The sequence below is a fragment of the Lampetra fluviatilis genome, chromosome 14 (assembly GCF_964198595.1).
Source record: "Lampetra fluviatilis chromosome 14, kcLamFluv1.1, whole genome shotgun sequence".
NCBI lineage: Eukaryota > Metazoa > Chordata > Hyperoartia > Petromyzontiformes > Petromyzontidae > Lampetra > Lampetra fluviatilis.
This window is the reverse complement of record NC_136288.1, coordinates 8,141,430-8,164,586: the sequence shown is the minus strand read 5'-3', so window position 1 is coordinate 8,164,586 and position 23,157 is coordinate 8,141,430. Positions and strand designations below refer to the sequence as shown.

At 48.1% G+C, this 23,157-nt stretch overlaps 1 protein-coding gene and 1 long non-coding RNA gene across 4 annotated transcripts; one reads left to right on the top strand and one right to left on the bottom strand.

Moving 5' to 3' along the window:
* Window positions 1–1,157: 1,157 nt before the first annotated feature.
* Window positions 1,158–13,783, bottom strand: LOC144935739 (uncharacterized). Its single transcript, XR_013637339.1, has 3 exons — window positions 13,744–13,783; window positions 2,523–2,581; window positions 1,158–1,213 (listed from the first exon to the last, which is right to left on the bottom strand). It is a non-coding gene; the product is annotated as an uncharacterized LOC144935739 (long non-coding RNA).
* A 911-nt stretch (window positions 13,784–14,694) lies between these two features.
* On the top strand, window positions 14,695–18,751 carry LOC144935738 (delayed-rectifier potassium channel regulatory subunit KCNS2-like). 3 transcript variants are annotated; one of them, XR_013637338.1, is made up of 2 exons: window positions 14,695–14,750; window positions 16,385–16,422. XR_013637338.1 is itself a non-coding variant. In XM_078862481.1 (2 exons), the coding sequence occupies exon 2, from the start codon at window positions 17,100–17,102 to the stop codon at window positions 18,696–18,698; it is 1,599 nt and encodes a 532-aa protein (XP_078718607.1). In that variant the 5' UTR covers window positions 14,740–14,750; window positions 17,076–17,099; the 3' UTR covers window positions 18,699–18,751. The 3 variants fall into 3 exon arrangements, 2 of the variants coding, with proteins under 2 accessions (XP_078718607.1, XP_078718608.1); XM_078862481.1 differs by lacking the exon at window positions 16,385–16,422 and adding an exon at window positions 17,076–18,751 and having other exon boundaries at window positions 14,740–14,750; XM_078862482.1 differs by lacking the exons at window positions 14,695–14,750; window positions 16,385–16,422 and adding exons at window positions 16,948–16,956; window positions 17,076–18,751.
* Window positions 18,752–23,157: the final 4,406 nt, after the last annotated feature.

Here is a 23,157-nt window from a genome sequence, read left to right as displayed (position 1 = left end):
GAGCATGTAACCTTACAAAGACATCACGATACATGGTTGATGGGTAAAGTTTGTAATATTGCTTCAAGGTCAATATGTCATCATGGGCATTGGCGTCACTGCCTTTTAGATCTCCCACATCTGCTCTCCGTAGCTCACCATCTGGTACCAGATTTTCTTTAACCCCCTCCCCCCTCCCCCGGTGATCAGCTTGGGGCATCCATTCACCATCACCACCCTCTGGACCCTGGCACCACGTGTATGCATTTCCAGACAACGAATGGAGAGTGCGGGGGGGGGGGGGGCGAACAGAGCACCTGCTGGTACACGTGGCAGCTCGTCAAGGTGGCCCGCAATATCAGCGTGCCAGTGTAGCTCGTGTGGAACGTGTAGCCGCACTGCGTGGCAAAACGCGGCGTCAGGAGGTGCAGGCCTTGTGACCGATCTGGCAGGGGGTGGGAAGGGGGGGGAACAACAATCGGTAGCATCATCATAACCGTATGGGACCAATGCTGACAGCAGTAGCAGCTTGGTTACATCAATGAACCAATGATCGCATGAGGTCAAAGCACGCCTGCAACCCAGCATTCTAAGTGGGGTTGGAGGACCAAGCAGATGTTATGTGCTTGAGAACCGAACCTGCTGGGCTGAGACAGCTTAACAAGGTAGCGAAAGCAAGTAGGATTATAAACTGCTCGTGGTTAAGAATTATTATTAAAACAACATTTTTACCATGTGAGGACCACCGAGTTACGTAGCTTGACCTGGTCACCAGCGATAGCTCAACAAAGTGGCTTATTACGTGGAAATGTACAGCTGCCAAATAATCTAAAACGCATGTCGATTCTTAAATGGAGGGAAAAACCGAGGGACCGGAGAAGTCACCCGGCCACAGGGAGAACGCCAAGTACAGGCAGAACGCCAAGTACAGGCAGAATCAGGGTCGGGATCGAACCCAAGCCCTCCTGCATACCAGTCGGGGGTGTCAACAGCGCCACTGCGACACCTCAACGCCAACACACAACCTGGCACACAGCTCAAGAACAATGCAAGGGGAGAGCGCTTTGTTTTGTTTCCTGGTGCCTCTTCCCCTCCGAAACACCATCGCCGTTGTTAAACTGCACCCCAACCCGAATATTACCTTCCACAGAGACATTCCAGGAACGGCCGTTGACGAAGGAGGCATTGACGAATGTTTCTATGAAGCTTCCATCACAGGCCGAATCAACGATTCCTGCGGGCACACGGCACCGCTCACACAATCACCAACAAAGCATCTTCGCGAGTGTTGCGCAGCGGGGCCTCAAGTGACACCAGATGCGCGTTCATTCCCACCGAGACTTCACCAGGGTAGAAGTCATTGAGAAGGACAAGCATTGTTTTTCAAGGGCCGATCTTGGTCAACGATGTACGACAGGCGAGTGCCTTCCAGACAAACGTAAAGAGCTAAAGGAGGTCGAAATAAATTCAGTCCCACGTCAGCATAAAAAACCCCCACAAATTGCCAAAGCATGCAGTGCATGTCACTGTACAGGCATAGCGCCACAGCATGCGCGAAAATATATATATAAACAGGGGCAGCAAAACTCAGAGGTAGAAACCGATTGGAAACAATTGCACTCCAAACGGTATTTCAGTTAGTCAAAACAATCAAATATAGGATGGGAGGGCTTCAGAAATCAAAATATGTATTTATTCCAAGAGCATCCAATGTGCTCTAAAGCTATTTCAGATGTCCAACCTGGCACGGGACACCGTTTCAAGGTTTACATCATGGGTGAGTACGCAATCTCTGAATTTGGTAGAAACTAACATTATATAGTCGGCAGGTGTCATGATTAACCGCTTTTGATAAATTGTCCCTGTCCCCCATGCGCTCATAACATTGGCACGTGCTTAATCATGGCGAGGGTCACATTTCACGTGCAGAATGCTCTTGAATTTCCCGGTTTGAATTGGATAATAATAATCAACATCGGCGAGTTACTCCATGTCACGAAGTATTTGTCATAACTGTGCGGTTACGAGGAAAGTGGCCTACTACATGCGGTGGAAACCGCGCCATGCAAATGTCAGCATCTTCAAATGAGCATTAAGAGACGTTCATCTCCCGAACCCAAGGCCTGAAGTGGAACATCCCCGATGATTGGAATAATATTTATCCCCCCATGAGTGTGACGCTGTTTGACTTCCCACGCTGATATTTAAAACCAGACGAACTGCTTGAGTGTGCAGCTGGAAAAGATAACAAAGCAACGCAAACAGCACGAATTTAAACCACGAGTCGAGTTGTGTTAAGAAAAGTCTTCATCAAGGGTGGACTTAAATCGGCAGAGGCAGGACACCCGTTCAGAGGGACTCGTGGTGAGTTGTAGAGGTCAAGGAAAGCAGAGCAACCTCCAATAAAACCAAGGCTCACGGCGAGAGTTGAATCACGGCCACCATTTGCTGGAGTGACGGGAGAGAATTAGGCTAGATGAATTGAACTGCAAGCCAGGCGACAATATGCATCATTTTCTCTGATAAACAAGCTGTTACTTTACCAGAAGAATTCCCTTCAGCAAATGCGGACCGAGTTGCCAGCAGCAGCAGCGGCATCAGCCTGAAACGGAGAGAAGCTTCGGGTAGTGTCCAATACAGCAGGACATGCGGTTAACATATGGACGCATCGTACACATTAACTTAAACCACGCTTGAAATACTCAAATACACCACGTGAAATGCGTACTGCACACCTAGAGCACATTTTAGAGTTAATTTCAAGCGGTTGTATTACAACACGGACCGTTGAGACAAGGTGACGGAGTCTACACGGAGGCAGACTTCAGGTCAGGGGCCTGTCCAACCCTCTCTCCACTTGTAGAAAGCCGCCTACCCAGAGCACCCACGCTCGCACATCCACTCACTGCCTTTACAGGAAATCCTCTGCATACAAACATCCGACTAACGAACTTTCAGAGATCCGAACAAACCTGTCCGGATGTCCAGTTGCCTGTTCGGACCGAGTTCAATCACCGTGCAATAGATGGCGGCGGTGGCATCTACAGGAGATTTCTACAACTTTTGAAGTCATTCCCCGTGTTTAGTATCCACACCATACAACGTTTGGAATGGACGAGTAAAGTAGAACTTGCGAACAAACCTTTAGAACCTAACTCGTTCATAAGTTGAGGATTCACTGGATATACCTTTTCCCTGAACCTTCTGGAAGGTTTGTCAATCCTCTCTCCACCAATCATGGGGTGCCACGGTGGCGAGACTACCTCGCCTGGTATACATGAGGTCCTGTGTTCGATCCCGACATTGACGCCTGCTGTATATTTGGAGTTTGCCCGTCTCTCCCCGTAAATCACGTGGAGTTCTCCAGCTCCTCCGTATTTGGGCTGCAATAAATGTTGACATAAGCCACTCCCGTTGATGCCATCATTTGCGACAGCCAGCTCTGCTCGCTTCTGAAATAAAATAGCTACATAGCTCGGTGGGCCTTAACCTGGTAAAATAAAATAAAAAATAAAGTTTAATTTAAGGTTCCTTGCGCTGCATCTAATCGTCCCCACTTGTTTTCCTTTCCAGCCCGCACCCTCTCCGATCCCACGGCCAATCCCACGCTCTCACCCCCCCCCCCCGGCTGTGCCCCCAGCCTTCGTCAATTGTTTGACGAACGCTGGGGGCACCCTTTTACAGTCAAGAATCTGAATATTTATTTATACTGGAGGAATCCGATGAGCTATTAAGCGATCCCCCCCCCCCCCCCCCCACAGATGTCCAGCAAGATATCAGAATTTTACAAAACCATGCAAAATCACAATAGAAGTGCATAGTATAGGGAAGGTCCGCAAGTAACTTTAAAATAGACACAAACACCTAAACTTGTTTATTTTACCAGGTAAAGCTCACCGAGCTATTAGCTTATTTTGCAGAAGCGACGTGGCCACAAATGATAGCTCAACGAAATGGCTTGTGGAAACTTAGAGCAAAATAATCTAAATAATATAAGACGCACGTTTCTAAATGGAGGCTACAACCGGAGGACCCGGAGGGAAAAAAATCCATGCGACCACAGGGAGAAAGATCATGCAAACTCCAAATATACAGGCATCAGGTTCGGGATTGAACCCCGACCTCCTGCATACCAGGCGAGGATGATAGCGACAATCACTGTTGTTTCCATTTAATAAAGTATAAAAGTTAAAATTGCATCGAGCACGAAGACATTAAAGATTAGGTTAATGTGCAGTCTATTTTTTCCGTTACGCATGGCTAATTTTAAAATTCATTTAGAATGAATTGATAAAAATCCGTATATTCAGAAAAAGCAATACTTGCATGTAGTCCCAGGCTACAGTATTTATTGTACACTAGGAAGAGTCGGTTGATTGTCAAGCGTTGCGCAGTTTGTCATACAAACGCAGTCATACGTCTACACTTAAACCTCAACTATATTTGGCCACACAGATGGACTCGCTACATGGGTTATTTTAAAACGTATTAAGCAAGACACATTAACGTTTCTATTTAAAGTGCAATCTATGTGCATGATCAGTCTTCGAACATTTAGATTTTACCGAAATAAAGTAAACTAGTAACATTTACGTGTTATTTTCTGACACTAAAGTCTAAGCAACACCACTGTTCATTTAGCACTTTATGCTACAAAAAGTCCACAATAAAAGCGTTGGGCAGTTCTGTTGATCGATGTTTATGCCTCACGGAAAATTCACATTTTATGGAAGAGTATACAGGACGATTGCGTCTGGCTTCAAAACTGAGAAAATGGGCCGAGTTTAACACCGACCAGAATTTCAACTTACAACCAGATTGTGAATCTTTCCTCGAAATCACAGCACCAGAGCAAAATACAGCTCAATCTGGAACTTTAAGGGTCACCCTAAAATGGTGCCAATTGAGAGTAGCAAGCAAGATAGACGTCTTAAGTACGAGCCATGGTCAGGCTGTGATTAATCACAGCCGGTCGCAAAATCCCAGAAAGTTACGTAGCACACATGTAGAGCATTTGGCTAAAGAGTTGCCTTGCGTTCAATAAAAGTGTAATAGATAACGCATGTTCATATTGGTATCACCTACGTAGGATTCGATGCCTGCAATTATAGTTGTTATACGACATGTGTCATCAATTCTCTTATGCAAGATCACATCACACATCGATATATTGTTAAGCTATTGGCTGTAAACAAACTTGGGAGATTGGAATACAAATTGCAATCGCGCTATTACAGGTGATAGGCCACAGTGCAACTACGTAAAAGTGTTCGGTCAAACAATGCCTCACCTAGAGATGTTTCCTGGCTTTTGCAGCTCATTTTCAAGCAATCGATAAGCGATTCTAGCGATTCTACCAGGACAATAGCGAGAGACAATATAAATTTGTCGTCTTACACACACGTGGCGCTGGAGCTAAGACCATCTCGTGCCCCTCCCCACCTTCACAGACACCCACAACTGTGACCAGCGTGGTCAAGTATGGACAAATAACGCTCACGTTATATGCATTTGCCACTTTCTTCACACCGTACGTAGTGAAACTGTGCTAATCGGAGGTCAAAGTGCCCCACGACGTGTCCGTCGGGAGGCTCTCCTTCAGCAGTGGATTGGGCAAAGGGATTTTTTTTTCCGCTTCTAGTCGGATCAAAGACCAGGAAAACAGGTCGGCACCCGGCACGCCACCAGATGGAGTATTACCTCTCACCAGATGCCCGTGGCTAATCCTAGTCATGTCCACACCAGTCGACCAGTGAACCCGGAAAATATTCTGGTAATTGATGGAGCGATGATTTTACGCGATAGTAGATTTCGGAGTTCAACACATGCCGTATGGAACCATAAAAAAAACGCACACCACAAGCCATCGCTTTAAACGTCAGCTCAATATGTTGCGTAATAACACACAGCATTGCACAAGGGATTATGTTGGCAGTGGTAGACAAGCAGCATCTAAAGGACATTGCACCACGGTCGTCACTCCCACCAATACTGCTTGAGACTCAAAGCCGAAACTATTACGAAAAAAGTTGCCGGCTTTTGAGAAAAAAAAAGTTATTTTCAAACGTTGCTTGGTAAGGTACATACGACTTATGGACCAACTAGAACGCACAGATTAACGTGGAGACGACTTGCATCGGTACGCATGTATTATTTACCACGGCATTCAACAGACATATATCCCAAATGTCACGTTTCAGTTAATAACGCGTTTTTCAGCATTAGGATGCGCACGATTGTTTCGGACCGACTTACCAGAAGAACGCATTGGCATTAGACATCGTATTTCGCACGACAAATCCCCCCCCCTTAGTTGTTCACAAATCTGCGCATCCCTTAGCAAAGGAACAACACCTAAGGGGCTCGGCTAAAACACTGTGAGGTAACCGCCTCCACCCAACCAAGATAAAAGGTTGCCTTGGCCATGTGACTTTATTTACGCGGAATGGGGAACGGCTGTTCGCACTGCTGATAAACTGATTGTGCCGCTGATGGGACGATGATTAAATGCTCACGCCCCAGTCATTCATCAATACCAATACTCGGCAGAATCATCAAGCCCGCTGATGCATTAACTATGATCATACCACGCAGGTTGGCAGCATTAGGCTCATTTAGTGGCTTATCAGTTGATTTGAAGACGGCGATATATACACATATACACATCACTGTCTTCAGCAACTCGACCTGACCAGAGTGGTGAAGTATAATCTTGATTTGAAGCTTTCGTGACTGCAGGATTCCATACTCTTTGGTTCTTTCGGTAAAGTCACGTAGTTAGAAATAAAATAAGTGTTTATAGTTGTTCCATCATATCTGCCGAGTACGAGTATATTTTTCCGAGTTAAGTTCCCCCCCGCATCCCCAGCTTTTGGCATTGCTGCTGCATTGGCATTGTTGCTGCATTGGCATTGTTTTTGCATTGGCATTGTTGCTGCATTGGCACTCTGCACCGCCCATGCTTCTGCTGTTGTTGTTGGTGCACTTAGGCTAAGCCCATTCCCAAACCCTTATAAACAGTTTGCCTTTAGAGGCTGACTCCTTTGCCTGGTGACGACCGATTGTGTTGCGATCGAAACGTCGTGATTTGTTTTATTTCATTTCTAACTACGTGACTTTACCGAAAGAACCAAAGAGTATGGTGAAGTATAGTCAAACTAATCCCACGATCACGCAAAGCGTGGGGAGGCTCTCTTCCAGCAGTGGATTGACAACATGACTTTACATGTTCACGTTATGATTGTGAGAAAGTTTTGTTCAATCGATTAATGAATTATTTACAACGTGTGCAATTGCTCCAAAAAATACCGAGGTATATTTTTGTGCACGTATGCTGACGAAGTGTACAAAAGTGTGCGCGTGAAAACGAGACGGCGAAAACGAGAAACGATACAAAATAGGCGATTAAAATTTGCCCGAAAAGTTAGAGACTGCATCGAGCAGCAATGTTGCTCGGACTCGCAACAATTAATCGAATCGTCGGGGCTGGTTCGTGTCCGCCCCAATGCAATAGAACCCGAAAGTCAACGGCATCATCACCCCCTAATCCGAACTCTCATCCAGAAGATGAATTCAACTGGCCAGCGCGTGTTCCCTTACTCAAGACGAGTGTTGCAAACTATTGTGGCTCTGAGCCACGAATGGCAATTCCACATTCGTGTGATGGGCCAATCTATCCACGACACATGACTTTTTACCGACCCTCATAAAATTATAATGCTTAACTATAACGATAATTGCTCCACGCTTGACCTCACGATTGCCGTGGTAAAACACCACCGTCATATATATATATATTCAAGCGTTCCATGCTGTTAATAGTTTATGAACTGATTCCAGCGCCGATCGAATTGCCATGGCGGGAGAAACTTTGGCTTAACCACGCTCGCAATTTACTGCCTGGTGAAACGACACCCCCGAAGTGAGCGTGGCGCTCAGTGGCAAATTAGCCAACACGTGTCCCGCTTGCATAATTCACCGCGCGCTTTTGTGCAGGTGAGTTATTGCCACCCGCCAGGTGGCGGCTCCTTCTCATTGCGCGCCCGTGGTTTTTGTTGTTGTTGTTGTTACAGCGCGTCAAGCTGCTGGTGGATCTTCCGCAGGTGTGCGTGCGTCCGATTTGCGTGCTTGATTTTGGGGAGCGGTGGCGCAGCTGTGAACGCGCCGTGTAGAGCACCGCGCTGCGATCCCGACCCACCCGAGTTAGATTCTCGCTCACGGCCAACACCCAATTGACGATTCTGGGCCTCGTCTCGGTCGACTTCAGCCTTACACGAGTACCTGGCGCGGTGTGTAAACATCAGCACTGGGGAGACACAGGCAGTCGGGCGTGGTGCTGGCTACCCACGCGCCTCGTGCGCCGTGCCGGACTTCAAAGTTGCTCGTTAACTGCACTTGACCAAACAGTCTGTTAAAGGCTTGCACGGGGGATATGTCATTGTTTAATTGAATTATTATTATTAGTATATTTGTCTAATGAATGTCTCCGTGAGTAGTGTGGGCACAATGAAGGGAGCTCGCTTCATTCGCAAGCGCTCCAGGGAAAGTCGCCAGCCCCGGGCATTTGCGAAGATGCGACGAGCTTCGCCCATTGTTATCGACGCGGGTTCACGAAGCAATGCGAGCAGTGGAGTGACAATGCATTTTTACGACCAAGTACATGACGGGCAGCATTGTGATTGTATACGCCGTGCTATTCTTTATGTTGTTTAACACTCGCAACCCGCGCGTCATTTGCACGTGACCCCCTCTCCCTCTCGCCCGCCCTCCCTCCCTCCCTTCAGCCAGCCAGACAGCCAGCCAACCAGCCAGCCAGCAAAACTTTTATGATATGGTTTCATATTTCGCTCATTTAAATGCGCGTCGCGTCATTCGTCCCGACAGTGCCGGATTAAGCGAGTGAGGGCCTGTACACCAGAGGTGTGGACTCGAGTCATGTGACTTGGACTCGAGTCAGACTCGAGTCATGAATTTGATGACTTGCGACTCGACTTGGACTTGCATAACAATGACTTTGTCCCACCTATGAGATGTGGACTCGAGTCATGTGACTTGGACTCGAGTCAGACTCGAGACATGAATTTGATGACTTGCGACTCGACTTGGACTTGCATAACAATGACTTTGTCCCACCTCTGCTGTACACATATGTTATAAAGAGGCCCGAAATAAATAAAAACACGTAAATATTAAAACGCATACATTTTTTACTTGCATAGTAAAGTAATTGTATATATTTTTTCAATTTCTATACAGACAGATAATACGACAAATCGCTCACCTTAAACACCCAGTCGTTCATGAAAGTCGAAAGCGGTATAGTACTATAGTAATAGAGCAAGTGTAGAATCACTGAATCGGAATTGATAGCTTGAAAGCACTTTGCGCGGGGCCCTTGAAAGTGCGGGGCCCGTAGCATCTGTGGCTACCTTTGCTGCTAGGATAATCCGGCACTGCGTCCCGGGCATTTACATTCTCACAAAGCAGTAAACTAGGGACGTTGAACAACAACAACTTAAAGGGTGCTCAACATAGTATAACGAGTGGCTGCCTGGAATTGCATTGAAAGGCAGAGAGAGGAACACAATCGATTCCAGAATTTCGCAGATTACAGACATTGTTCTGACTTACAGACGTGGTGGGCACCACGGTGGCGAGATGTTAACTACCTCGCCTGGTATACAGGAGGTCGTGAGTTCGATCCCGATCCCGATCCCGACTCTGATGGCTGTATATTTGGAGAATGCATGCCTGTTGTCGCGTGGATTTTTTTCCGGGTCCTCCGGTTTTCCTCTCCACGTTTTAGAAACATGTGTTTAGAGTGTTTGGCTACTATAAATGTCCACATGATAAGCCACTTCGTTGAGCTATCATTTATGACCAGGTCGCTTCAGTGGGCCTTATCTGGTAGAATAAAAAATAAAACATTGTTTAGTTTCAGTTCAATTCGGCCTTGTGCAGGAGATGTCGCTACACAAGCGATAACGGCCGGTGATCGAGAATAATGACGGAGACGTTGGCAGCCAAGGGAGGGAACGCGTCCACCGCGGAGACGAAGTGATGGAATCAAATCGCGTGCAGATCCCGGGCGAAAACTCACATCGCAGGACCGTGTAGGGTGGCGACGGCTGCGACGAGGCCTTTATTCAGCAGTGGAATGATCACGCTGCTGATGATTATGAAAGCATCTTTTGAAATATAGATGTGGCTTAAAGTGCGCTTTATTATTTGCCCAGGGCGGTGCATAATGAGCGTGAGAGCACTGTGGAGCTGCGTTGCTGAGGTCACGGCATCGACTCCTGGCCAGTGTCCCACGATTGCTCAAAACTGCAAACCTTCAGCGTTTCTATTTTGGCTGAGCCCACCTCTGACTCCGCGGAGGAATGAGTTGATTCATATTCAATACACTATCGAATGGTATTCGTTGCATAAGACGTCTCTTGACTTGGCTCCAAAATATTATCTGGAGTGTCATCTTCCTGGGCCATTCCCTGGCAACGGTAGGTGGTTGGCTTCTTTCCGATAGCTAATTGAGTTGTGAATGAACACTTATGACGTGACTCCGGTATCACACTTTGGCGTGGCGCTGTTATTAAATATGATGGAGAGTGCACGTGATTGCAGTCATCGCTTTATCCGGATTTCACATGGTTATGTAACTTCCAAGGATATTGACCGAGCGAAATATATTGAAGGGTTACCAGGGGAATTATATCTCGTCGCCGGAGAGTCAGGCGTTACAAGCACTCAAACACGTGACTGCAATGATGCTACTAACGGTGTCTAGAGGATGAGCTCATGTATTAGGGGCCGTCCATTTAGTACGTACGCATGGAGGGGGGAGGAAAGTTAACTCAAATGCGTACGCTTGTGTATGGGGGGGTCTACTGACAATGTACATACGCATAGGAAACGGGGGGGGGGTTGAAGCCTCGATAATAATTTGTCTACATTGGCCTTCAAATGAGCCACAGTTCAGTGTCTTCAGCTGTGAGACAACAAGTACTACCGGGAGAAGTGGGACTGTGGGAGAGGTGTCACTTCGTGTGCCACCGTGCCCTTGACTGCAGCTATCACGCAGCTCAGCAAAATAAGTGGCCAATGTACGCAACTTAATTCTTTAATGCAGCCGGCGGTGGACTATCTGTTTGCTTAAAGACGTTAATGTTATTAACCCTTGATCGTTTCTGCGTAGATTAAATATCGTCCGTTCTATAGGATTCGGGGGGGGGGGTATGTCAGGCGAACGTACGCAGGTGGGGGGGGGGGGTGTAAAAAGTAACCGTGCGTACAGGGAGGGGTGGAGGGGTCAAGTTTTGACATATTTTTGCGTACCTACTCAACGGATGCCCCCTTACCGCGTTATCAGTGCCGTTATCAGATTGGCGTCACAAAGTGCCGGTTGATTGCTACTTGCGATTTAGTTATTGAGCATGTATAGATTATTGAAGAGAGATAAACGGGGGGGGGGGGGGGGGTGACGTCAGAATGCAGCATGGGTTAACGGTGGGGTCGAGACAGCAGCAGCCAATGTGAACCGATGACCATACGGAGCCTTCAGTCAGCATGGCGCTGCAAACTCCGAGGTTAAAACCTACAGTCGGTATACTCGTGTAATCTCGCAGGATGATGAATCCTACAGTCTCTATAGTGCTGTCACCTCTAGGTGAAATATTTCAGTGTAGCGCTGTAATCTCTTAGTTTAAATCCTATAGTCAGTATAGCGCTGTCATCTCCAACTTGACGTCCACATGACGAGTGGTAAGTTTTAAAGTTATGGTTTAGTTATGATTTGTACTTTGCTAAGATGAAGTATATCTTGACTTGTCGGCTGACTGGCCTTCGTGAAGAAGCTGCAAACGTCGACGTCTTCCAATACAAAATACCATGCTATGTTAATTTGCATGTCAATCATTAAGTGTTATCAAATGTGTAGGTGGCTTAAAGCTTTCGTGACTACAGGAATTCATATTTTTGGGGCCTTTCGGTAAAGTCACTGACATAGGTTTAACGAAAATATTTTAATACTCATGACGAACTGATGACGAACTGGTGACGATCGCTTGTGTTACTTTCGAAACGTCGTGGTTTTTTGTATTTTAAAAAAAATCTTCTTTGAACCTATCTCCGTGACTTTACCGAAAGACCCAAAGAAAATGTGTACGTGTTAATGTATTAATTATAAAAAGGCAGTTTAACAAAGTGAATACATTCGCAAAGAGATTACTTTGCCATATACAAGGATCGTGGTACGTTACTTTCACGTTACTTTTAAGAGCTTGAGTGTTAAATTGATAATAGTATTTCCGCTCCGTATTGTCGCGCAATACCGATCATATATTTAGTTTATTGGCATATTGCCATTTCAGACGAATGTTCCCAATCTGCATCGTCTCTTCAAACGCATTCATTCTGGAACCACTTTACCACGGCCATCATTGCCACTGAATGCTGATGAGCCTGAAAGGTCAACACCGGAACAGAGTTTGCGTGATTAAACAAATGCTGGTGCTTAACAGAGTCTGGTGAAGAGGGGAGGCATAGACGCGGGTGCATAGAGGTGCAGTGCAACAATGGGTTTTGCTGCACTGCCGTCTACTGCACACAACGCAGCTACGCAGCCGTCATAGCTATGATAACCTGCATGGCGTGTATGGTTGTCCATACATCCAATAAAAACAAAAAACACGTTAGAGACCCAAATATCGCACCTCCTGGATTTAACATTCCGAGAACACGCCGGGTGTAAAAATCAACCGCACCATGAATGGAACTTTAAAGACGAGCCACAGCAGTGCGATTGTTGGCCATGCAACCCAAGCCACTGTAGTCGTCCTGAAGCCCACTCACGCCGCGGCTAGCAGATCTCGACAATTGGTCGGCACGCAGCTCCTGGACGTATTGCCATATTCAATAACGAATAGAACCCATCAGCATGCACTACCCAGACTCGACACTGATCGCCACAAGGTGGCCCCCTTCAAATGCCGTTCTCCCACGAACGGGGGTTGATCGCATGCGGACAATCCGACTGCCAAGCGAAGGGTCCTGGGAGACGCCACGCGCTCACTTGGAGCGCGACCTCTCGGCTCGTAACGAGCAGCGCCCATCCTCCTTGGTGGCGCTGAGTCAGCGGTGGAAATTCCACGTTCCCACGGCGGGAGAGAGAGAGAATAACGATTCCACCTCCCCACGGTTGGGAACAAATGCAATGGTCTGCTGTACATATGCACTGCGTGCTTGTTTATTATTTAGAAGCCTTGATTATTTTATTGCGCAAATTATGCGTGTATTTGCACTTTTGTTTATACAACTGCCGGTATAGCCTGCTCCTTGGGAACAAATTACAATGGTGCATTCTGGATGACTTGTACAGAGAGAGAGAAAGCGGGAGCAGTCGATTTGCTATATTCGTCAGTTTATAATGTTGAGTGGTAAAACAGTCTGCATCCGGTCTAATTGTTGTTTACGCACGGCGGCGAATATTCCAATGTCGGTTATGCTCGTCGTAGAAGCGGCAATAAGCACGCAGCTGAATTACAACGCCACACAAAAAAGTATATTGCAGAGCGGTCACGGGGACTTTACTGCCGCCGCTTCCATCGCAAGCGCTTCGCCAGACGCCGGCCGGCGTCGTAAACCCGCCTCGGTGCTTCATTGTTAAACGCGGCCACGCGCTTTTCTCAGAGCGAGAGATGCGTTCCCTCTGAGTGAAGTGGACTTCATTCATAAATATCTGGCGTCGGCAGGGCGCACGTTACACACTGCACTGGCGGGCAGAGCCAGTCTGTGGTGCAGACCTTGCTCGCCGCACAGACGCAGACGCTCAACGTGTGGACACGCGTTCGCACGGACACACTGAGGCAAAGACAAATGCATGCATATACGGACACATGCATAGACACGCATAGGCACAGACACACACACACGGGCATCGACAGACAATGACACAGATACCTATGCACACACAGGTATAGACACACAAGCATGCAGACACAAAAGACTTGGACATGAACAGATACAAAGACAAAGATCCCCCGTATAACCTTAACATATTATTGGGGGGGGGGAAGTGCTGTTAGCAAGTACCTATGAAGACCGGCACGGCACGCGAAACAGATACACCCACGTGCGTATTTACACTTGCACAGGCATAGATCTACAAATACATATGCATAGGATACACACCATACCTACATAGACACACAAGAAACGCACGTACACAGTCACATACGCGCACACACACACGCACGTAGTTACACACACGCGCACACACACACGCACGTAGTTACACACACGCGCACACACGCACGTAGTTACACACACACACGTAGTTACACACACGCGCACACACACGCACGCACGCCCCCAGCCGATGTCACATCGTGAGCAGGAGGAGAGTCCAAGAAGCGGGGCTCGAGACGTCACGGGGCAGGAGGAGGCTGCTATACAGATGAGATGAGCCTGAGGGTAGTTACGACGATGATGATGATGGTGAATATTGCAAGAATGAAGTAAGTTCCGCACCGTGCCCTGGCTTCGATGACTCCGGCAAGCAACGAGGGATATACGACAAAGCTGCAGCATCCTTCCACGTGCATGACAGCCATCCTCACCCAATCGACCGCATGTGCACGAATCATCCCACGGCAAAAGCGTGCGAAAATAGCGAGCCGCGGGCAAGCACGCGTCGTTTAGTCGGCTCGGTCAGCTCCAGGCGGGCATTCCATTCGGGACACTTGGGCGAGTTTGCAAGGAGTGTTGCCGGCGAGGTGAGTATGTCGCCGCGCTGTCGTGCAACCCTTCTCTCGCCGTCCCTTTGCGAGTCGCTACAATCGCGTGGAGCTCGTTGAATGACTGTCGTAGTGTGACCTTGTTTGAAAGGGTGTGTGTGTGTGACACGCGGGGAGCGGTAGTGTAGCGGTTAGCGCGCCGCGCTACGAACCCGGCCACCCGAGTTAACGGCCAACACCAGCGATGATTATCTGAACCGGTTCTGGGCCTCCCCTAGGTCGACTCAGCCTCGGACGACTGTACTGTGCAGTGTGTGAACATCACCACTGGGGAGACAAAGGCGGCCGGGCGTGGTGTTGGCCACCCACCCCTTCGTGTTGAACACACATGTTAAACACTTCGCAGATTGAGTAGCGATGGCATCGACTTTGCTCTGCCGTGCATCGTTGCTGTGGTGCTCTGCCCACTAAGCCAGAAGAGGCGATTTGGAACGACGAACCTTGCCCATAGTATCGATTACTAAATTATGGAGTGCAATGTAATGCGAACGACTTTATTTTGTCTTGGTAATTGTCTTGTATTGTTGTTTCGCTGCGAAAATGTATGTACGAGTCCAATTTGAACTTCCATTGTACTGTATATCTGTATATATATGTTTTGATTAACTTTCTTAACTCTTCTCTACCTTACTCCGAATGCATTATGAGGTCTCGCTCATTACACACAGAGTGCTTGTCACAAATGAACAACACGACATTGCTGATCTCGTCAAAGATCATAAATCATCACGAGAACTTTGGTCATATTCGCAGGCAGCTTTTGGCTAACCATCGAACAAAGGCGGTCACCGCATCGCACGCTTTCAGATGCGCATCTGCGACCGTCTGCAATGCTCTTCGTTCCAATGTCAGGAAGCCACTGGAGCTATGCACTTTTAAATCCAGATTGAAAGCTAATTTATTTAGAACGGCTTTTTTGCGTGGGTAGTTTGTTGTGCTTCCTCGGCACATTCGATGGGCACGGTTGGCTACGTTACGGTGCGAACTAAGTTCAACATACGTGCCCTTTCTTGTATTGTCTGTTGATTAAACTCGCTCACCCGTCCCGACTGGACATCTGTGAAAAATAGCTTCACGGCTCATCAAATTCATCCAGTGTAAATACATAAATATTCTGATTCTGACATGAAAGAGGAACGTACCGCCGACATTAGTTGACTTGGACATAATAAAGTGAAAGGGGGTGGGGGGGGCTTGGACTCCCTGTCCGTCCCGTCATAGTAATGTGGAATTCCCACCGTTCGTCTGGGGCCGTCCTTCCAACGGGGATGCGCACCGCACCATTGCTCGTTTGAGCTTTTGAGACCATTGTCAACTAGGAATGGACCTTGTATGATCATCCGCTTGGCAGACTCTGCAGTAGGAAAGCGAATAATACCAGCGGCGTTGTGTTCAGCATTGGCGTTGGGGAGAAAAACGACTTTTGTAAGCCAGCCGTGAAGAGGTGTTCACTGACTTCGTCGATTATAAAGTGTCGTAAAGTTTTAAGAAGCGCTTGTTGAAAGTGTTTTCAACGCCACAAAAGCTCACACTTGCTTCGGCTATTTTACCCTATGTGAGGGTTCTCATTCATCCTGCATATTCACATGGATATACCTGCTGTGCGTGTTCAGTGCACCCACGAAGGTGGAGGCCCAGGATACGCCGAACGGTATGTTGCTATGACTCTCCGATCATTTTCTCCTGGTCTGGAATTCCCAGCCAGATTATATTTGCGTGCCGTGTGCTGGCTGTCGCTGAGTATGTTATTATTTGTTCAAATCAGTTATAATATTGCATTGCCGGTTTGCATGTTCGCCAATATTTGAAGAGATTCGTGCCACGCTCACGCTATCTCCGCGCCACGTCACGTATTCCGAGGTATCCTTTTACCTGTTGGTTTGCATTAACTAAACATGAACATGAAATCCAATCGGGACCGAGCATGCGTACGATGTTTTGTCCTGTAGGGTAAGGGTTACAATTTCTGTGCCGCTCTGTTACTCTCATAAAACATTGACGTCTCAGTTGTGTGAAACCTAACTTTGCCGAGAGAGAGAGAAGGAGAGACAGCACCGTCAAGGCACACTCGGACTCACGGTGGCGATTGCGTGCACGGAAATGCCAGGCGGCGTCCACGCAGCTAATGCTGTACCTTGTGCCATTCTCTTCGACAGCTGCTCTACGGAAATGCAAATCGGCGCAGGTAGAACGCCACGGACGCATTATCCTCGACTAACGACTCTTGCACACCGATATTTCTTTGATTCGGCAGCTCGGGGCTGTGCTTGACCGGCACGACTTTTCCCGCGCCCCCTTCCACAGACGCGCAACGTTGGGGCCGCTGCGATGCCACCGGGACAAAGTTCCGCGAGCCCCCCTGAACTTGGGGAGCTGGGCGAGCTGGGCGACCAGGAGGAAGAGCTGCTCCACGGCACGGAGGACGACTCCCAGGAGGGTCTCGTCATCCACGTCAACGTCGGGGGGTTGAAGCGGACGCTGCGGCACGCGGTGCTGCTCCGCTTCCCACAGACGCGGCTCGCCCTCCTCGCGAACTGCCGCCGCCACTCGCGGGAGGCCGTCCTGGAGATGTGCGACGACTACGACGCGGCCCGCGACGAGTTCTACTTCGACCGCAGCCCGGGCTTGTTCCGCTACGTCCTCAACTTCTACCGCACGGGCAAGCTGCACGTGATGGCCGAGGTGTGCGCGCACTCCTTCAGCCAGGAGATCGCCTACTGGGGCATCCACGAGTTCTTCATCGACTCCTGCTGCAGCTACAGGTACCACGAGCGCATGGAGGACTACGCGGACAGGGACTCGGAAGAGAAGAGCGAGGAGAGCTCGGAGGCCTCCAGCTTCGAGGACATGTGCCTCCTACAGGCAGACGCCAAGCGATTCGAGCACCAGCGGTGCGGGCAGCATCGCAAGCGCCTGTGGCTTCTGCTGGAGAACCCCGGGTTCTCACTGTCCTCGAAGGTCTTCGCGGCCACCTCACTGGCCACGGTCGTCATCTCCATCATCACCATGTGCATAAACAGCACACCCGAGTTCCAGCTCTTCGACGCCAACGGCAAGGAGCTCGAAGACCCGACTCTCATGGCCGTTGAGTGTTTCTGCATCGCGTGGTTCACCTCCGAGTTCCTGGTGCGCTTCCTCGTCACGCCCAACATGAGGGGCTTCTCCCAGAACCCACTCAACATTATCGACTTCGTGTCCATCCTGCCCTTCTACATCACCCTGGTGGTGGACTCGGTGCTCGAGAGCGGCGGCGAGCTGCACAACCTCGGCCAGGTGGTGCAGGTGCTGAGGCTGGCGCGCATCTTCAGGATCCTCAAGCTGGCGCGCCACTCGACCGGCTTGCGTTCGCTGGGCACCACGCTCAAGCACAGCTACGAGGAGGTGGGCCTCCTGCTACTCTTCCTCTCCGTGGGCATCTCCATCTTCTCGGTGCTCACGTACGCCGTGGAGAAGGACGACGAAGGCTCGGAGCTGAGCGACATCCCCACGTGCTGGTGGTGGGCCACCATCAGCATGACTACGGTGGGCTACGGCGACACGGTGCCCGTCACCGTGCCAGGCAAGCTCATGGCCACCGCGTGCATCATGTGCGGCATCATCGTGGTGGCGCTGCCCATCACCATCATCTTCAACAAGTTCACCAAGTACTACCGCATCCAGAAAGCCATGGAGATGGGCGTCAGCACCTGCGACGGCTCGGAGGACGACGGCGACGTGGACGCCGAGGAGCTGCACTCGCGCAACCTGCGCGACTTCTACGCCGCGAAGGTCCACTCGCTCGTGCGACTGCTCCCCGCGAACACTCCCGTGGGCGGCTGCAACGGCAGCGTCGCCAAGGACGACTGCGGCGCCGCCACCGCCGCCACGTCGGCGTCGTTGCCGTCGAGGCAGCAGCACGGGGCCGTCAAGCGGCCGACGGCCCCGTGATGCTGCTCGCTCTCAGATTGGAGGCTGCTGCTGCTTGCTGCTGAACCCGTGCCCCCCCCCCACCCTCCATCACGTGGCCAAGATCGCTGCCCCACCCCGGTTGTGAAAAAGAGCTTCATGACGCATCGGATTTCTCCAGTCTAAATCAAGATTCTGGTTCCCGATTCTGAATCGGGACGATGAAGAGGGCGCGGTGGTGGCCTAGCGGCTAGCGCGCCGGGCAACAAACCCGGCGGCCTATGTTCGATTCCTGGCCACGACCAACATTAGTGGTCAATATCTGAAACAGTTCTAGGCCGACTCAACCTTAAATGAGTACCTGGGGCAGTGTGTAAACATCAGCATGGTGAGACAAAGGCGGCCGGGCATGGTGCTGGCATTCATAGGTGCTCGCTCGCAGCACTTATTCCCACGGCCTATGTCGCCTACATGGGGTATCTTTGTATTTGCGAGGCTGGAATGTGCTTTCTGCATGATCGGCTGCGCGTGGTCCGGCCGACTGCATTTGGCAACGCAAGCGAAGCTCGCACAGCTAGACGCGGACTCGCCGCACGCACGGGCATGAGCATCGATTCGCGACGCGTGCATCTGGATGGATATGCATTCAAGTAACAGGAGGGTCCGGCAGTGACCGCATTAGCCTCTTGAATATTTGATACGAAGGTTATGACTGAGGGGGTGGAAGCGGGGGAGGTCATTGTGCAATAAATAAAAAGTGGGAGAGGGAGAGAAGTGTGGATTTGAGAGCAAGATTGAACCGTCAAGTTTTAGGAGAGCAGACAAGGACCATTCCTCCAGCCTAACCTTGTCATGTATAGAGACGGCCTTTGGCAATACACTTCTGATAATGCCGCACTCCAGTACTGTACCACTAAGTTAATCAGCATGTCTTAAACACTTCCCTTTACTTGCTGTTTATATCCGGTTTAAGGGCGCGCCTATGTTAATAAGAGACGCTTTCTGAAAATAAAATGCAAACCTCGCATTCACTATTTTCTCTTCCAATACTTGGTGCAATTTAGACATTGATGTCAAAGTTACTGTTTAAAAAAAGAATACGTTTGTTCGTTGATTACAGGAGGGGTTAGAAGCGCTGGGACAATTGCATATAGTATTTGGCATTTTGATCGTAACACAATCTGGCTAATTTGATTATACCTTCTTCAGATTAACATATTAAATTGATTCAAGCCTTAGCTTTACCATTCTTATAGAGTATTATGGTTTTCGACTTTGCATGCACGATTTAAATGATTTGGTCGATGCTGTCCTTGTGTAGACCAAAGCTGCCGATGCAATTATCCCCCTGGACATGTTTAATACATTTGTAAATGTAAAAAAAAGTAATTGTAAAACACAATCAACCGGGCCCATGATTAGTAACACTCAAAGAGAGTAATAACACTTGGATTACCGGCTCTTGCCCTTGGCAACGTGATCGCAACGATGCGCCAATACTGACTTCTGCAGCGTGGTGCAAAGCTCCGAAATGCCAGAAAGGGGGATTCTGCGTCCTTGTTTTGTGTTGACGAACGCCGTTACAATTGCAAGAGCTCGCAGATCCAATGGGCGGAGATGTCCCGATCTTCTGTGCAGTGGAGTCATGTTCCAGGACGGTATTTCGCTCTCCTGGGTCTCTCATTAATTTCATGTCAAGGTTGATTTTAAAATATCAATAAGGAGACATTGTTTTAAGTGCAAGTGCCATGAATTGGGTCTAATGTTTCCACTCGGCAAGACAATGCTTTCTGGCTGTTGCGTTATGGCCGTGGCGTAATGTAGTACGGTTCGTGATTCGGTGTTGAATTGCAGGCGGAATGACCGCACACTGCGATGATGCATACGCCATGGGTGATTGCGCGCATTGCGCTTCTTGCCGCGCATGTGGTACATGCGAGTGAAAGAACACGATGGCCAATTTCAACACATGCTTTGATGATTTAATATTTGTGCCTTTGCTTATAAATTAATTATTGTTTGAGTGTCGTTGCAAAACAGATTTAGTGTCGTGTAATGGTGTTTTATATGGATTGTTAAAGTGCTCTTTACACATTCATAGCTTTTAGATTTTATTTTTATTATCAACTCTGGTACAAGACATTTTATTTCTGCATTACGAGTAGACCACCAGGGAACCTATGCCTGGTGCTATGTTGTACATTACACTCAGGTGAGTACATATGCCGGTAAAGTGGCCTTTTGTTTGCTAGTGTCATAACCCAGAATCCCACATTAGTAAAATATCCACAACTGAGCTCCCAGTGGTGTCACCGAGTCCGTCAACACCTGAGGTTAAGTAGCTGCTACACAGTCTCACGAGAGCCACCACCCACAACACCACCGACTCATTAATGCCAGCGGATGCAATTTTTATTTTTTGAAGAATCCAAATGGCGCGGCATCGCCAAAGTCCACAAAACAGCAAGACATATACATTATAGGGAAAAAAAATAAGATATATTTTGTTTCACGAAGACATGTTTTGACCTTCTGGGTCTCATCATCAGCATCATGTATTTATTTCAAGTCAAACTACTAAACTATGTTTTACCAGGTAAGGCCCACTGAGCTGCATAGCTCTTTTTCAGAAGCGACCTGGCCACAAATGATAGCTCAACGAAGTGGCTTGTGTGGAAATTTATAGCAGCCAAATACTCTAAACCCTGGTCACAAGGCCTCTCGTCTGGATAAATTAAACACAGTGATTTAAACTAAAAAGCAATGGAGTGTCGACCCTTTAACGTATATATTTTGTCATCAAATGGAGTTAAATTAGAAGTAAGAAATAAAATAACTGCCTCTCACAGGACGAGGTGCTTTGCAGCTAGTCGATTACGTTGTAAAAACACTGCCAATACACTGGAACAACGCTGGTGATTTACTGCTGCTGCTGCTACTACGAGCCCTCTGTTAAGGACACACGAGATTCTGACCTGGCCAGACGTTGCTCACCCTACATCCAATTTAATCTCGAGTTGCGCAAACTCGACAGGAAAACGCTGCCAAAACTACGCACGGAAAATACCCGACCGCCATGGTCAGTGACTAAACAATGCCTTGCAATGTAGTGAATTCTAAATGCGCTCTTGTACTTTTTACGGCTCCGAGCCAGCGGTTGAAGTTCCACATTCCCCCGGTAAGGGCCCACTCTTTTCACATCACGACCACGTTTGACGTGCAATAGAGTGGTACTAATATCCTCCACGCTTATTGCATCGCGATGATGGGTCGACCTTCGAAATGAAATATGTACAAAATAATGTTTTGGACGATTGCCACTCATGGAGACATGGAAGGCAAAAACATTTTTGATGTATAAGTTATAGGCCAAATTTTTGCATTTCGCTGCCTTGAAACGGACTGGAATTTGGAAACGGGTCAGTACTTGCCTTCTATATAAGTGTATGCTGAATAAAAATAAACTTCTACCAAATACTAATCACAGAGTCAACATATCTTCATACTCAATGAATGGGCAGTTCTCATCTCTGTGAGGCATGAGCCAAAGCCAGTGGTGGAAATTCAACATTCCTACGTCGGAATCAGATTCTTCATAGCACCACCATTTTTGATAATAACCACGATTTATGATGATAACAGCGAATGTATGCACTAAAAATCATGTTTACATGCTCTACACTGCCATTTGTAAATCCGCAATCAAACGGGTCGTGGGATTATATTATATGATACTTCATCAAGCCAGTCAGTCTGGGTTTGTGAAGGTGGGGAACATATATGTGTGAGTGGAGAAGCAAAGTACGGGTACATTGTGGCGAGATGTCAAATACCTCACCTGGTATGCAGTATTTTGTGGGTTTCTACCCCGACTCTGATGCCTGTATATTTGGAATTTGCATGTTCTCCCTGGAGTCGCGTGGATTTTTCTCCGGCTCCTCTGGTTTTCTGTTCCACATTTAGAAACATGTGTTCATAGCATTTGGCTACAATATATTTCCACACGATAAGCCACTTGGCTGATCTATAATTTGTGGCCAGGTCATTTCTGAAAAAGAGCTACATAGCTCAGTGGGCCTTACCTGGTAAAATAAAAATATTAAAATAGTTTTCAGTACAAATTGTTTTTTTCTGAACTGTCCTATGCTGCCACCACATAGTCCTGAGGTCTATAATGACCCAATCGTGTATGGTGGTCTCCCATCCAAGTACGATCACCATCAAAATACAGGATGCTTCAAATGTTTTTAACACTTCTGAGAATTTGCAACAATACCACAAGAAATGGCCCCCTGGGCTCTGGAGACCACCTGGAGAAGATTACAGGTATGTGGTGACAATGATGGCGAACAAGTGGAGACTCTTTGACTTTTTGAAGCTATTAACATACATGCGTCATAATGTTACAGTGTATTATCCGTTTTTCAATAATAAACGATAGTCCCATATAAGTGTTAACATTTTTTCTAAGCACCCTGTATTATCAAACCCTGCTTAGCTT